This window comes from Heterodontus francisci, chromosome 8 (genome assembly GCF_036365525.1).
Source record: "Heterodontus francisci isolate sHetFra1 chromosome 8, sHetFra1.hap1, whole genome shotgun sequence".
Lineage (NCBI taxonomy): Eukaryota > Metazoa > Chordata > Chondrichthyes > Heterodontiformes > Heterodontidae > Heterodontus > Heterodontus francisci.
Window position 1 is genome coordinate 73,028,848 of NC_090378.1, and position 15,480 is coordinate 73,044,327.

Consider the following 15,480-nt stretch of genomic DNA (forward strand, 5'->3'; position numbering starts at 1 on the left):
CAAAAGGTTGTGGGTTTTGACTCCAGGACTGCTGCTTCTGCCTTCTACTTGCCCAATCTCTCCACAGATTACAGCCTGGCCTAGCCCTGAACCCACATATTTTGCTCTTATTTCCCTTCATGCCCTCTTCGAGCTCACTTTCTTCAAATTGTCCACCTCTTGCTCCCTTGAACCCATTCCCAATGAACTACTGACCAACGTTTTTACCCTCTTGGTCCCATGCTAGCTGACAGTGTAAGCGAACCTTTCTCTCCAGGTACATTTCCCCATCCCATTTAAAATTGCCATCATTACCCCCTCCTCAAAGAAACATTGACGAGAATAGTAATTTTCTGTGAAGCAAATACATCTTTAGGACATGAGAGGTGCTCTAAAAAATACAGGTTTGTTTTCTTTCTCACTCTCAATTTATTTTTGTATTTTTCTCTGCCTTTCTTACCCCTCCTAGGATCAGCATAATTATTTCTCAGGAGAGAGTCAGAGGAGGCAATAGAATAGTTCTTCTGTACCAGCTGGCTTATGCGCTGATTATTTTTATTTCTATTGTTCAGCATTTAATATTTAGGCTAGCAAATGTTTTGACTTTTTTTTTGCAGTCAAATTCTAACTAAAATTAAGTTTCTATCTTGGGCCAAGTATTCAAGTGTAAAACAAATTCTGAAACAGTTGCAGTGAATTCAAATCAATAACGTCATTATATTGGTAAACTGTCTGTCTTGTACGTCGATTTCCCTTTTCCTGACAATTCTGCTTTTTAACTTGTATTTAGGACAGTGAAACCTTGTACAGTGGTCGCTTGCACTTGGTTGCAGATGTGCTCCAATCTTTATTTAAGGAAGCATATTCCCTTCAAAAGGTGTTCATGGAACTGCTGGATCGGATAGTTTTGGAATCGGCAGCTGCTACTGATGAAGATATTACATGTATGGTGAGAGGTACGTTTGGAGTATTCTGTTTTGGAGTTTTGTCTGTTATTTCTAACAGCTATCCATACAGTTAAGAATAAATATGTATATTCTACTAATTTGAATTTCTATGTATAGGTTCAATAATATTTGCTTAATTTTTTTTTAAAGCCTGTCATTTTAAAGTTTTCTCTTGTCTTCGGGTGACTCCTCAATTTACAAAATATGTGTTACTTTATTTCACGGTGACTGAGATCACAGTAGACCTGAATGAGAATGGGCTGGATTTTGCTAAGAAAATAATGGTGAAGCTAACAGCGTCACTGTTATTTATGCACAAATAGCACCATAGTAACATCTGGCAAGTGCATAAGTGCAGTTAAACACGAATGTCCAAAGTTGGCTCTCAGAGATGCGCTGCCCCTTCATTAGCTGTGTGAAAACTACATCTTGTCGTCTGGCTCCCTGTTCAAATGTATTGACCAGTGTAAGATTCCTGTACTGATGTCATGCATATATACGGACTAAACTTGCCACAAAAAGTTAGTTTATCAGTTCCAGTCTAAGTACCCTTTTAGCAGCATGGAAGTTTTCGTTCCTGCCAAACAACCTCTTTGGCAATGAAAGTGAACTTTTACAAGTGTAGCGTCTCATTCCATCATCTTTTAATCTTTGGGGATTGAAATTTTTTTTTTTTAACTTTGTTTCTTTTATCTCCCTCTTCCTTAATCCAGTCTTTCTTTTTCTTTATTTCACTTTCTGTACCTGATTTGACATTGAATTTACTATTCTAATTTGTACTTCCTGGTTCAGACTCTGCATTGCTCATTAAAGATTTTTCAACCTGATTGGTTAAGGAAAAATGTGGCTTCCCGATATCCTGTAGAGGGCGCTGCAACGTTTAGATCTTTGGCTGACAGCCACTTGTCGTGCAAAATCTATGGACAGGTGCAAGTCTGACAAATGCTTGGTGCCATTTGTTTATCGGTCACAGCAAAATCCAGCCCAATAGTTCTTATCCAAGGTTCTTTAGCATAACAGAAACTACAACATATGTTTACATGAGATGGGGAGATGACTTGAAGTTCAGTCTTCTTGGCATTATATTCAGTGGCTGAGTTAATGAATAAACTTTAATGAACATTCTTTTATTATAGATTTCAAAATGTGAAATGTAATTGCTTCAAAGTCAAGGTACCTATATTAAATTTAATTTTTGTTTTATATATATATATATATATATATATATATATTGTCAATAATCTGGAAAGATGGATATATTTAGAATACATTTCAATGTGAAGGTGAGTTTCTTTTCTGTCCTTAATCCTATGCCACTACCACGTTTGACGGATTGGCCAAAGGTGACCACTTTCTTTTATTCTGTTTCCTGCCATGACTTATTCTGAGGAAGAAATTGCCTCTAACTCCAATCAGAAATGTGATTAAGATGGAATAAATTCATTCTGAAGGATTCATGCATCCAGGCCTTTTATAATGAGCTAGATGTTAACACCATCAAATAGTGCCTTTTCTTTTATTGTGTAGTGTTCCGTGATTTTACTTAAAAATGACTGGCTGCAATGCAGTTTACTCGCTGCAGTACAAATTTTGTGGAATTGAGTAAGATGCATAGGTCAGAACCCAATGGCTGATTTTCAGTTTAAAAGATCGTAGAATCTCTCTTCAGGTGTTTATCCAATTTCCTTTTGGCAGCCCTGATTGTATTGCCTCCGCTAAATTTTCAGGTAGTACATTCCATATACTAACTACCCACTGCATAAAAAAAAAAGTTTTTCCTCATGTCGCTGCTGGTTCTTTTGCAAATCACCTTAAATCGGCGTCCTCTGGTTCTTGACCCTTCTGCCAATTGGAACAGTTTCTCCCTATCTGCTCTGTCTAGACCCCTCATGCTTTTGAACACTTCTAACGAATCTTCTCTCAACCTTCTCTAAGGAGAACAACCCCAGCTTCTCCAATCTATCCACGTAACTGAATCTTTCATCCCTGGAACCATTCGTACCTCTTTACTCCACCCTAAAGTGAGGTGTCCAGAATTGGATGCAATACTCCAGTTGAGGCTGAACCAGTGTTTTATAAAGATTCATCATAACTTCCTTGCTTTTGTACTCTATGCCTCATTTCGTAAAGCCCAGGGTCCCATATGCCTTTTAAACCACTTTCTCAACCTGCACTGCCACCTTTGTGCGCGTACACCTCCAGGTCTCCCTGTTCTGCACCTCATTTAGAATTGTGCCCTTTATATTGCTTCTCCTTGTTCTTCCTACCAAAATGTACCACTTCACACCTCTCTCCATTAAATTTCATCTGCCACACATTTTGAAACGCCACTCTTGAGAAATTGCCTCCCGCTGATTTGTGCCTGTTAAAATGATGGCATTGCTTCTTGGATATTGGCATCATTGACATAAAAATTTCTCATCTTTAGTGGCACTTTGGCATTTTTTGTGTACTTGCTTATTTCTAATTATCTCCCATTTTGCAGTGGTTCGCAGTGTTTTGGAGATTTGTTCAGTCATTTCCAAGATGGATCATGCCCTACATGCTAACACATGGAAGTTCCTTATTAAGTAAGTACAAACTGCATTGGTGGAACATTTTCTTTGTCGCTTCATAATTTTCTGTTGTTCCAGAAAACTAGTGCTAGTATTTTAGGCTATTTTACAAAGATAATTTTTGCACTATCCAATTCAAAATATAGTTCTTCCTTAAACAGATGTTACTGTTCAACTGATTCTTGTCCATTAAATGCTGGCCGCTCTGACCATTGGTAATGGGGGAGAAAAGGTAGAATTAACTAAAGCATTGGGATTACATAATACAAAGCAGCACAACCATCCCACATGAGAGTTCTAAGGAGATAAAAGTGTAGCTGTCTTTGATTTAAAATTTGAGATGCTTTTTCACTTCGTTGACCAGAGAAAAACAAAAACTGTTATACACAAGATGTTTGACATTCTGTTCCAGAATAAGTGTGAGGCACCGGGTATTGCTTGAGACCAAGCTGCCACATGATGAACTTGTTGCTGGTCTTTGTGAGGATATTCTCTATTCTTTCAACTCATGCCTGCAGTTAGCTGAGCAAATGAACCAACCTGCAGGAATGGTAATTATTAATTCTTCGTTTTAAATATAAAACTTGTTTAAGGTGTGACGTTTTGCAGGAAGTGAAATCTTAGCAGACAAGCATAGTCATTTTCAGCTGCAAGAGTGATTTCCAATTATCCTTTTCTGAAGTAGGACAGCTGAGCACTTACTTTGTGCAGGCAGAATTGAGGGGATAGAGAGATGTAAGGAGTTTATCATTTCCTGTCTGAACTGGCAGGTACTTTATGTCAATGACAGCTGTCTTTGGCAAAATATAATAAAAGGCAGTGCTACTCTCACTGGAGAAGAAGACGACCAATCACTTCAGGAACTAGTTTTCCACGGTTTCTCCATGAGTGGCAGTTTCCCCGCTAGCAAATGTAAATAGCTGGGATTGGTGGCACTGGGTGCCACTTTATGATCATGGGCAGATTGAACACTCCTTCTGTACAGCCCAGGAAATACAACTTTTACACTTACAAGTACTGCACAGATATGATACTCAGGCGTGATGGAAAAACAAGTTGTGATACAAGAAGCAAGTGTGACAAATGAGAAATGCGTGCTAGACTTTTAAGAAAAAATGTATCCTGGAACTGATCCAGTCACACTGATATGTTAGCTGTTGATGAATGAATTGCTTAGCAGAAAAGTAAGTCATTGGAGATTTTATTTTGGGTTGTAAGTGACACACCTCTCACCTCCACCACCCCACCCCCGGCCGCCCTCAAATCAGTATCCGGGAACACACCATTGAAAATCTGGGGTCTGAACACCAGTTCAATTTTAGTTAGTTCCTCTCCACTATCTGCCTGTACAGCTAGGCTGCACTTAAAAAAAAAAAAATTGAACACACTGACTTCTGTTGGGATAAGCGCCAAGAGCCTGTGATTGATAACTCACTCAAGTGGTCATTCTTCATATTTGTGCTTAAATGCTTAAACTTTGAGTGACAACAGACTATTGACTGTCAGGGCAGCATTACATCCAAGCCAATCATGCATACTTTCCAAAAGTTGTTATTAGGTACTGATCAGCAGCAGGGACCTTTCCTATCTTCTCCCATCCCTCCCCTTGTTTTCTTAGCTTTTGGAAAATTGATAGAAAAATAACAGACTTGTTGGAAAGTTTACTACTTTTACCCCTAATGCTATCCAACAATCTGAAACTGTCCTTTCTAGACACATCAGCAGGTTCTTTTGTACCTCATAAGTTGTAGCAATTTATCCCATATGTTGAAATTGTTATATTGACTCATTGTGCTGTCTCTCATTACTAACTAGTTCCCAACGTGTCTAAACAGAGGAACTTTTAAATCCCTAGACATTTTAGACATAGTTATATAGCTATGCTGTGGTGGTAAACTGTTACTAAGATCTGCCTTAACTTGAGCCAATGTTTTAAATCCAGACTTTTTGTAAAATTAGCTTTTCCACATGAGCTTTCATCAGTCAATGTAAAAGGATTGAGGTTTTTAGTTTACTAAGCATCTGCACTTCATGCAGGGGAGCGTGAACACTACGGATTACAAACTCTTCCAGAAGACCATGAAGCTGTGCCGTTTTTTTGCCAACACGCTTGTACATTATGTAAAGGTAATACAAGCTGTTATCAGTTATTGGTTATTAAAATTATATTAGGAAAAAAAGGGTGGTCAGGAGCAATGTGGTCCCTTTGAAAACTGATACCAGTGAAATTGTAAATGAAAATAATGAAATGGTGGACATGCTGAATAATTACCTTGTCAGTATTTACAATAGGGGAACAGGATAGCATCCCAGATATCCCAAGGAAACTAATATTGAATTAGGGTTGGGGATTCACCAAAATTAATGAAGGCAAAATAACAGTCATGAAGAAAATAATGACACTAAAGAGTGACATATCCCCAGGACCAGGTGGTTTTCATCTCCGAGATTTAAAAAAAAAGTAGGTGAGAACATTGCAGATTCCTTAACTACAATCTTCCAAAGTTCTCTCAATTCAGGAACCATTCTGTTAGATTTGAAAATTGTGCATGTCACTCCGCTACTTAAGAAAGGCAAGAGAGCAAAACCAGGAAATTGTAGACCAGTTAACCTAATATCTGTTTTGAGAAATTACTAGAGTATATAATTAAGGATAGAGCAACTGAACACCTTGAAAAATTTCAGCCAGAGAGCCAGCATGGATTTGTAAAGAGTAGGTCATTTCTGACAAATCTTAATCAGTTTTTTTAAAATAGATGATTAAGCAGTGGACAGGGGAATGTCTATGGCTTTTAATTATATAGAATTCCAGAAGGCATTCGAAAAAGTCCCACGTAAGTGACTGTTGGCTAAAGTTGAAGCTCTTGGAATTGAAGGCAAATTATTGACCTGGTTTAGGAAATTGACTGAGCAGCAGTAGACAGAATAGGGATAATGGACAGGTACTCTAATTGCTGTAACTGGTGTTGCCCCACAAGGATCTGTGTTTGGATCTCAACTATTTACTGTATTTATTAACAATTTACATGATTGGATAGAAAGCCACATTTCCAAGTTTGATGATGAAACAAAGATAAGTGGCATTGTAAGTAGTGTAGATGGAAGCATAACATTACAAAGATATATTAATAGATGAAGTGAGTGAACAAAACTATGGCAAATAGATTTCAATGTAGGAAAATGTGAGGTCATCCACTTTGGATCGACAAAAGGTAGAACAGAGTTCTTTTTTAAATGGTGAAAAGTGGAGATCCAAAGAGATTTGGGGGTTCTTGTACATAGATCATTAAAATATCATGGACAGGTACAGAAAATAATCAAAAAGCTAATGGAATGCTGGGCTTTTTACCGAGTAAACTAGAATAAAGAATCACGGAATGATATAGCACAGAAGGCTGTTCGGCCTATCATGCCTGTGTTGGCTCTTTGAAAGTCCTGGTTAGAGCACTGTTGGAGTAGTGTGAACAGTTCTGGGCACCACACCTTACGAAGGATCCATTGGCCTTGGAGGTAGTGCAGTGTAGATTTACCAGAATGATACCTGGACTCCAAGAGTTAAATTATGAGGAGTGATTACACAAACTAGGGTTGTATTCCCTTGAATTTTGAAGGTTAAGGGATGATTTGATCAGAGGGTAACAGATAGATAGATCGATAGTTTCTCTCTATCTAGCCTATTTCTGACAGTCTGGGAGACTAGGACTAGGGGGCATAGTCTAAAAATTAGAGCCAGAGCTTTCAGGAGTGAAGTTAGGAAACAGTTCTACACAGAAAGGACAGTACAAGTTTGGAACTATGATCACAGAATAATACAGTGCAGAAGAGGACCTTCGGCCCATCGAGTCGGCACTGATGCATTAAAACACCTGACCTGTCTACCTAATCCCATTTGCCAGCACTTGGCCCATAGCCTTGAATGTTATGACGTGCCAAGTGCTCATCCAGGTACTTTTTAAAGGATGTGTGGCAACCTGCATCTACCACCCTCCCAGGCAGGGCATTCCAGACCGTCACCACCCTCTGGGTAAAAAAGTTCTTCCTCAAGTCCCCCTTAAACCTCCCTCCCCTCACCTTAAACTTATGATCCCTCGTAACTGACCCTTCAACTAAGGGGAACAGCTGCTCCCTATCCACCCTGTCCATGCCCCTCATAATCTTGTACACCTCGATCAGGCCACCCCTCAGTCTTCTTTGCTCCAGCGAAAACAACCCAAGCCTATCCAACCTCTCTTCATAGCTTAAATGTTCCATCCCAGGCAACATCCTGGTGAATCGCCTCTGCACCCCCTCCAATGCAATCACATCCTTCCTATAATGTGGCGACCAGAATTGCACACACTACTCCAGCTGTGGCCTTACCAAAGTTCTGTATAACTCCAACATGACCTCCCTGCTTTTGTTATCTATGCCTCGATTGATAAAGGCAAGTGTCCCATATGCCTTTTTCACCACCCTATTAACCTGCCCTTCAACCTTCAGAGATCTATGGACAAACACGCCAAGGTCCCTTTGTTCCTCGGAACTTCTTAGTGTCACGCCATTCATCGAATCCACTCTCTGTCTCCTAGAGTTAAGCCAATTTTGAATCCACCTTATCAAGTTACCTTGTATCCGTAAACAGCAATTGGTACTCGGTCAGTTGTTCATTTTAAACCTGCGATTGGTAGATTTTTGTTCAGTAACGATGTTCAGGGATATGGTGGGGTGGAAAGCTGGTATATGGAGTTTGTTCACAGATCAGCCATGATCTCACTGAATGGCGGAACAAGCTTGAGGGGCTAAATTACCTACTCCTGTTCCTATATAGTGTAAACTCTTGTGTATATATTGCACCAGTGAATGCCACTTATTTCGAGGTTGCCTGTTTAGTCAAAGTCTTAATACACGCTGCTATTCTTTATTTTGTCTCTTGGCTCTTGCATTTAATTTTGCAGTCATCTCAGTTATAATTTTACTTTGAACCAAAAATACAGTCCTATTTAAAATGGCACAAAATACAATTTCTACTTGTTTTACTAATAATTAGAGGCAAAGTCTTGTTTCTGTTGCACTACAGTATGCCTCAGTACTACATGGCATCGACATACACTTTTATTGGTAAGTTGGTACCATCATTAAGGAAGTGCTAGTTTTAATCTTTTTGAGAAATAATGCTGGAAGGCATTAATATCTATCCAGGGAAACTAAGTTTTTAAAAAATCATACGTTTGCCTTTTAACTGTCACTTTCAACAGAAAAATATTTTGTTGTTGGAGCTTTAATAATCAGTTTTTGAATAATAGAAAATAATGAAGTTGGTTGCGCATTTAAAAAGTTTTCAGGTGGTCTGTTTCATTAAACCAGATTTAACTGCCATTTTCATTTCTAACCTGATTATAGTATCAATCATCTAAATTCTGATTTCTTTTGACTCTGAATTTTAGGAATTTATAGATTTTCTCTCAAAGTCTTGTCATCTACTGCACCAGCTTTATCTTCAGATGTACAGGTAAGGCTACATATCGGCAAGTAGCAGCAGTTCTGAGGCAGATCATTAATCTATACAGTAAACTTTTTAAAAAAAATATGGATGAAGTAGTTACAGGCTAATTAGCTAATGAATGTGTCTAAATTCTCTGAGTGTCACAGGTTTTAAATCTGGAGGGTGATCTTCCATCGTCCTTCAGTAAAAGAACCAGAATAGGTTGGTTTGTTTGTTCCCCCTCTGTCTTCTCCTGAAGTTGACTCCTGCTGGGATATGGCTTGATGGATGCTGATAGCGCATCCATCGGTAGGGTGAGGCAGAAGGCTATTTACCATAATAAAACAAAGTGCTGGAAATACTCAGCAGGTCTGGCAGCATCTGTGGAGAGAGAAACAGAGTTAACGTTTCAGGTCTGTGACCTTTCATCAGAACTGGCAACGGTTAGAAATGTAATAGGCTTTGAGCAAGTGAAAAGGGGGAGGGAGGAAGAAGAACAAAAGGGAAGGTGTATAATCAGGTTAGAAATTAAAATGCCAGTTAAATTTGGTTTAGGGCAGAGGGCAGGAGAAATTAAATGACAAAGATGTCACGGAACAAAGGCAAAGGGAGTGTTAATAGTTATTAAAAGAAAAAGCATTAGTCCAGAGAGAGTGTTAATGGCAGAATAATGAACAGCGCTGTCCAAAAGCAAAAATCTGAAAAACATTTTTTAAAACAGGCCCATGGTTAAAAAAAAAGTTTTTAAAAAGGCAGTCATGTTCTGAAATTGTTGCACTCAGTGTTGAGTCTGGAAGACTGTAGAGTGCCTAATTGGAAGATGAGGTGCTGTTCCTCAAGATGGAACACTGCAGCAGGCCCAGGTCGGAAATGTTGGCATGGGAGCAGGATGGTGAATTAAAATGGCAAGCAACCAGAAGCTCGGGGTTATGCTTGTGGACTGAACGGAGGTGTTCCACAATGTGGTCACCCAATCTGCTATTTACCCATGGAGAGAATCACAGCTGAGTCTTATCCCATTCTCTCTTGATGTACACACCTTCTAGGCTCTCTGTTCTTAATTTAAATTGCATTGTCCTGCAGTATTTGAGTTGCAGGAAAAGTTTTGGCCTACTCTGATACATTGTTCATTTCTGTGATCCCCTTCACAGCAAATTGCTGACCTTGCCTATGCAATTGAGAGAAAACACAGTATAGTTATAAAATGTTTTTCCTCAGGGAGGGAAGAACAATTTTGGGCAAATCAACCCGAACATCCCTTGTGCACTTTGTATCAATTTGTTTCACTGCATCAAATGTGACCTGGGAGCAAACAGCTTTACAACCACAACATAAAATACTACAGATGCTGAAAATCTGAAATAAAAACAGAAAATGCTGGAAATAGTAGGTTAGGCAGCATCTGTGGGAAAACAGAGTTAATGTTTCAGATCGATGACCTTTCGTCAATTTTGCAACCACTTGCTTGGGGATTGGTGCAATGAGAATGCAAGAAAATGACACTTTAAAAAAAAAAGATGATAAAAGTATAAATTTGAAATCATAACTTTTGCACCTGTTGGACAACTATAACTTTTCATTTTAATTCTTTGTGCAGTAAATTCCCTCCTAGTTTGTATGCACCAGTTTTGTCTGATGGGCCCCGTGATCAAATTACTTCGGTTGTCCCAGTTGCTCTGGATGCTCTTGTCTCACAGCTGCTATCCTTCAGGCCCTTTGTGGAAATTGTGTTAATAGATAACCTAGGTGAGTTTGTGGAATAGTGATCGAACTTTGATTTAATCTGCTTAAAATAACTAATCTCAGTGTGGTTAATTTATTTTTTGACTTGAAGCAACAGTATACAGTTTTCAGCTAAATTTGCCCGATAATAACATTAATGAATATCAGAGTTGCACAGTTATTTGTCCTGTGATAATGAAATGTCAGAGAAGTAACTTTCGCACTAGTGCTATGTATTTAGTATACGATCATAAATGTACACAGCAAGGAAAATCCTCTATCACAATCACATGACAAACAGCTGATGGGACTCATTGGCCTTTCCAGCCAGGTATCATTTCCTGCACCTCAAAAACAAACTAATTGTGAAGCCTATGTAGTAAGTATGGCTATATCTGTATATAGTGTTACTTGCAGCAGTTGGGCTTGAACCTAGTCCATTATATCTAAAAGTAAATAAGTTGCTTTCAAACAGCATGATTTTAAGGAACTTGGGGGAGAAATGCATTTGCGTAGCAGTGCTATGCAGACCACGCAGATATCCCAGGGACAGGCAGCGCTGCAGGCTGCCACCTGCACAGCCCGTGTGGCTTTCTTCATTGATATCATTGTAGAATGCCACACAGGTGGTGGCCTATGTACTGCCTGCCCCCAGGGAAACAGCATAGTCTGCGTAACGCTGCTGAAAGTGGTGCTATGCGAACCAATTTCTCCCCTTAAAGTCAGCACGGTAGATATTGAGCAGTTAGGCATGCTTATTCAGTCAATCCAACTTCCTTGGTTGCAGACCATAAATTAGAACTGAAGAGAGAAAACATTGACTTCAATGAATAGTTCATTTTCTTCAAATTGTGTCCTTTTTGAAATGATTTTTAGGATTGGGATGGGGCAAAGAGAAAGAGTACTTTTGTTTCTCTTCTGATTCTGTTGTGTTGAAGGTATCTCCATATAGATCCTATACTGAAGCAGGTAGTCAAAATCCCAGATTATTGTACAAACAGTATATTCTGACACTTCAAATACCATTAAATAATGGTGACCTGATTAAGAACAGAACAGTGATTTAATTGCATTTCTTGTCGATTTAAGTTTTGGCATGACAGATTTTTATTAAGTATTTTTAGTGCCACAGATATAATAATAAAATGGTTGATTCAGCCACCTGTGATTTTCTTGATAGAATTTTGCTGAATGTCTGTTTGCTTTCATATTAAGATTTCTGTTCAGAGCTGGCCCTTCCACAATGCTTGCTGCTGATTAATGTCATGGGCAAGCTTCCATTGCAGCCCTGGGAGGTTCAAAGTCTTTGGTGTTCTGGTAGCCAGTTTTCAGAGGAAAAGCCAAGGTGAGGCCCACTACTGCTTGGATAAAATCAAACCGGACCATGTTTAGCAGTTTAATTACAATAGAAAATACTAACGATCATTTAGTAAAGCTGATATAACCGCATGCCTTTGTTTAACATTTTATTAATAGATATATTAACAACCATATTGGATTTTCTTGACACTCAACACATTTTCATTAATGGATTAAATTTTATCAACTCTGAATAAATGTGCAATGTGATGTGGTACTGAGCTTCACATGAAATGCTGCTTATTATATCTGATGATCTTCCACCCAACGTCTGCTCTGCTTACCAACAGTTTAATTCAGACTCCAATTTTAAGCCATGCAGTTGAATGAATTGCATATTGACTGTAAACACAGCTGGTTATTGTACCAGTTGGTAACCTGGTCTAAACTTAGGCAACTGGGTAAAGGAAGGCCACTAGCGCTTTGTATACATGACTGATTAAAATTAAATTGATGCACTTAGTAACTTTATGATTTTTTTAAAATATCTGGATTACGGAATGCATGAATATTGCATAAGATTTTTTGTTATGACATTAACCATTTTGTAGTCATTTTAAACTGAGCTTGAAGTGCTGTTGTGATTTTTGATTGAGAATGTTGAAGAATTCCATGTGACTTATTTATTTAATATGTAATTACTAACTCCTTAAGGGACAGAAATAAATAATGGTGCAAGCAAATCACAGCAGGGGCATGGACCAGTTCAACAGAGCATAATATACAGAGCAGCATATCCTTTTCTGTGTGGCTAACTTTACGGAGTTCACAATTTTAACAGAAGGACTTTCAGACAGGAATGGAAAGAATATCAGTGAACAAATCAGACTGTTTTAAACTGCTTTGATGGTGCCTAACGCTAGTGCTAGTGCTCCTGGCTTATAGTTCTCACCCAACCAGCAGCAACTCCAAGTAAAGTGCAAGGTTTTCTACTAGGAGGACCCAATTCTATTTCAGTTTTTAGCCTTGAACTTCTTGTAATCTGTCACAGAATAGCAGACATTGTTGAGCAGTTTATCTCCTTGTCTTGGCTTCTGAGCAGAATTAGTGACTGTCTTCAGCAGTGGCACCCTAGCATGACAAGTAGTGAGAATATCAAAGGATTACAAATTTTCTCAACAAGAGTTTGTACCTAACCTTGACCTCTTTGTTTGTGCTCAGGTTACCTTTGTTCCATGTACTGTTTCTTAACTTCCAGCGGTGTTCTGCAGAGCTTTCTTTGCCAGTCCATTTGCCAGGAGTGATGAGTAAGGGACAGGCTCAGCAAAGTGTCAGCCTTTATGAATATGTATGTACTCATCTATGCTCTTTTATCACATCCCTTCCGGCTTCTCTTTTTCCAAAGTTGGTAAGTGTAAACTTTGACTTAAAGTAAATGTTCCACCCTTTGAGTTATTTTGAAGAGGAATTTTGTTTCCTTGTATTCCCCTCCCTCTATCAAAAGAATTATTGCACTAAGAAAACTCATAAAATCACTATCACAAAATGAAGATGAATGTTCATACTCTATTACTTAATCTCTACTAGATGCTGTACTATAATTTACAAAGCTTAGCAGAGATCAGTCATAATTAAACGTTCTGTCCTACTTAGAATAGTGTTTGATGTGTATTCACTAACTTTATTTACTGCAATTTCTTACTACTGAGACTGACAGTTTATGAATCCTGCAGAGTTTTATTAATTTTTTGAAATAGTTTTTCTTCTTGCCCCTTGCCTCTGCAAAAGATGTTGCTGAAATGGTAAATTTACAACTGAACAACAGCATACAAATAGAACTGCATGTTCAAATCAGTACAAACCAGTAGTATATTAACCTGTTTTAAAGAATTGAGAATATTTTTTATAACGGAAAAAATATTATAGTATTCTTTTCAGTTAAATATTTCAGTATAGAGTCAGTAAAGATTTTATTTAAGTTTCTATGATTATGATTACACATCTGTGCTGTTTATTATAGGAATGCACCTTATTGGATGCTGTACTCAGTCCTCACATGTTAACGGCATTGTTGGCTACAGATGCATGGTGCTTTCTTGCACGGTAGGTACTGAGTAGCAAAATGAACACAAATCCTTTAATCTATTCCTTTCAATGGAGATTTAAAAAAAATATTTTAAGCAAACTGCCATAGATTTGAATCCTTAGACATTGGATAGATTGTATATAGTTTCACACTTCTCTTTTGGGCTCTAAAACTATTCATTGAAAGCTCAATGAATTGGCACAATTTTTGAAGAAGAATAGTACTGTGTTTGTTACACTATTTTTTCATTGCAGATATGGAAGTGCTGAACTTTGTGCCCGTCATGTCTCTCTCGTAGCTCAGCTGGTAAGCAACTAAAACAACATTAAAATATTGTGCAAGATGGTGTAACAGGGTGTGTCATTTTCAAAATGTATTTCAGAACTGAGTTTTTGCAAAAGAAAACAGGCAGTTTGATAAAATAGCGTGCCATGATGATTGGGGAATTGCTACTTACCCAGAAAGCTCATTTTAAAAAAAACTTTCATCTGAGCTGGGATTGCATTTAGGGCATTACAGTTGGCCACAATGCCCTTTGGGTCAGGCAGAGAAAATTGATCAAGGTATCCACACTTGGCTGCTGTTCAGTGATTGCAAATGTGTACATATGGGGTATAACAGGATTGGGTGCAGCTGAGATGCTTGCTGAGGTTGAAGAGCTTGTTTACAGTTTTGCTCAACCTGTAAAGAATAGCCACTTGGGTGAGGAGCTAGAGCTTGTAAATGGCACATGGAACTGTACCACAAAATGTATCAGTGCCTTTAGGAGAGAAGAAAATTTGAGGGGAATGGGAAGCTATTTCAAATAGTTTGCACAAAAATATTTGATTTGAAGCATCTTTCATCCAATTCCGTCTGCAGCTAGCTGCCATTCCAATCAGTCGGGGTTGGCATCTTTTTTGTTCTGGTTGCCAATCCAGCTCAGCAGTTCCATTAGAAAGCTGAATAATGGAGCCTTTTCTAGCTGGGATACAGCTCTTCTCCACAAGGCTGTTTTGAACAAAAGCAACTGAGGATATCTCTTAATTGTTATTGATACTTTAGATAATATTTTGTATTTTTTTAGGGCAAATACTTAGCCTTGCCCTGCCTCATTGATGTTTCCTTGCAAGATGAAGTACTGGAGGACCCAATGAAGCTTTTCCCTGGCCAGCATACTGAGTTCCATATCATATAGTATAAGGATTTTGTATAAGGCTAAAAGGTTAGATGCACAGTGGTACTATCATCTTGCACAATAATACCACTAAGCATCTGTCAGATTATTATCCTCCAGTTATAAGAATTTAGGAGTAGTGGCTAAGATTAAAATGCAGAAAAGTTTGATTGCATTGCCAATTGCAATTATAAGTTTGTAAAACAGATTGCTTGTTCATGGCACTAAGTTTAAAGCATGTTCTTCATGCCAACAAAAATAAATCCATTTTACAA

At 38.3% G+C, this 15,480-nt stretch overlaps 1 protein-coding gene across 4 annotated transcripts in view; it reads left to right on the forward strand.

Moving 5' to 3' along the window:
• The window catches only part of firrm (fignl1 interacting regulator of recombination and mitosis), an 89,539-nt gene that overhangs the window by 17,804 nt on the left and 56,255 nt on the right, over positions 1-15,480 (forward strand). For all 4 annotated transcript variants that reach the window (XM_068037347.1, XM_068037346.1, XM_068037348.1 and 1 more), the window contains 10 exons: positions 770-935; positions 3,412-3,496; positions 3,894-4,032; positions 5,519-5,608; positions 8,905-8,969; positions 10,540-10,688; positions 11,880-12,009; positions 13,185-13,371; positions 13,984-14,066; positions 14,304-14,355. In XM_068037347.1, coding sequence (XP_067893448.1) covers positions 770-935; positions 3,412-3,496; positions 3,894-4,032; positions 5,519-5,608; positions 8,905-8,969; positions 10,540-10,688; positions 11,880-12,009; positions 13,185-13,371; positions 13,984-14,066; positions 14,304-14,355 — 1,146 coding nt within the window. The remainder of the gene's footprint in view (positions 1-769; positions 936-3,411; positions 3,497-3,893; positions 4,033-5,518; positions 5,609-8,904; positions 8,970-10,539; positions 10,689-11,879; positions 12,010-13,184; positions 13,372-13,983; positions 14,067-14,303; positions 14,356-15,480) is intronic.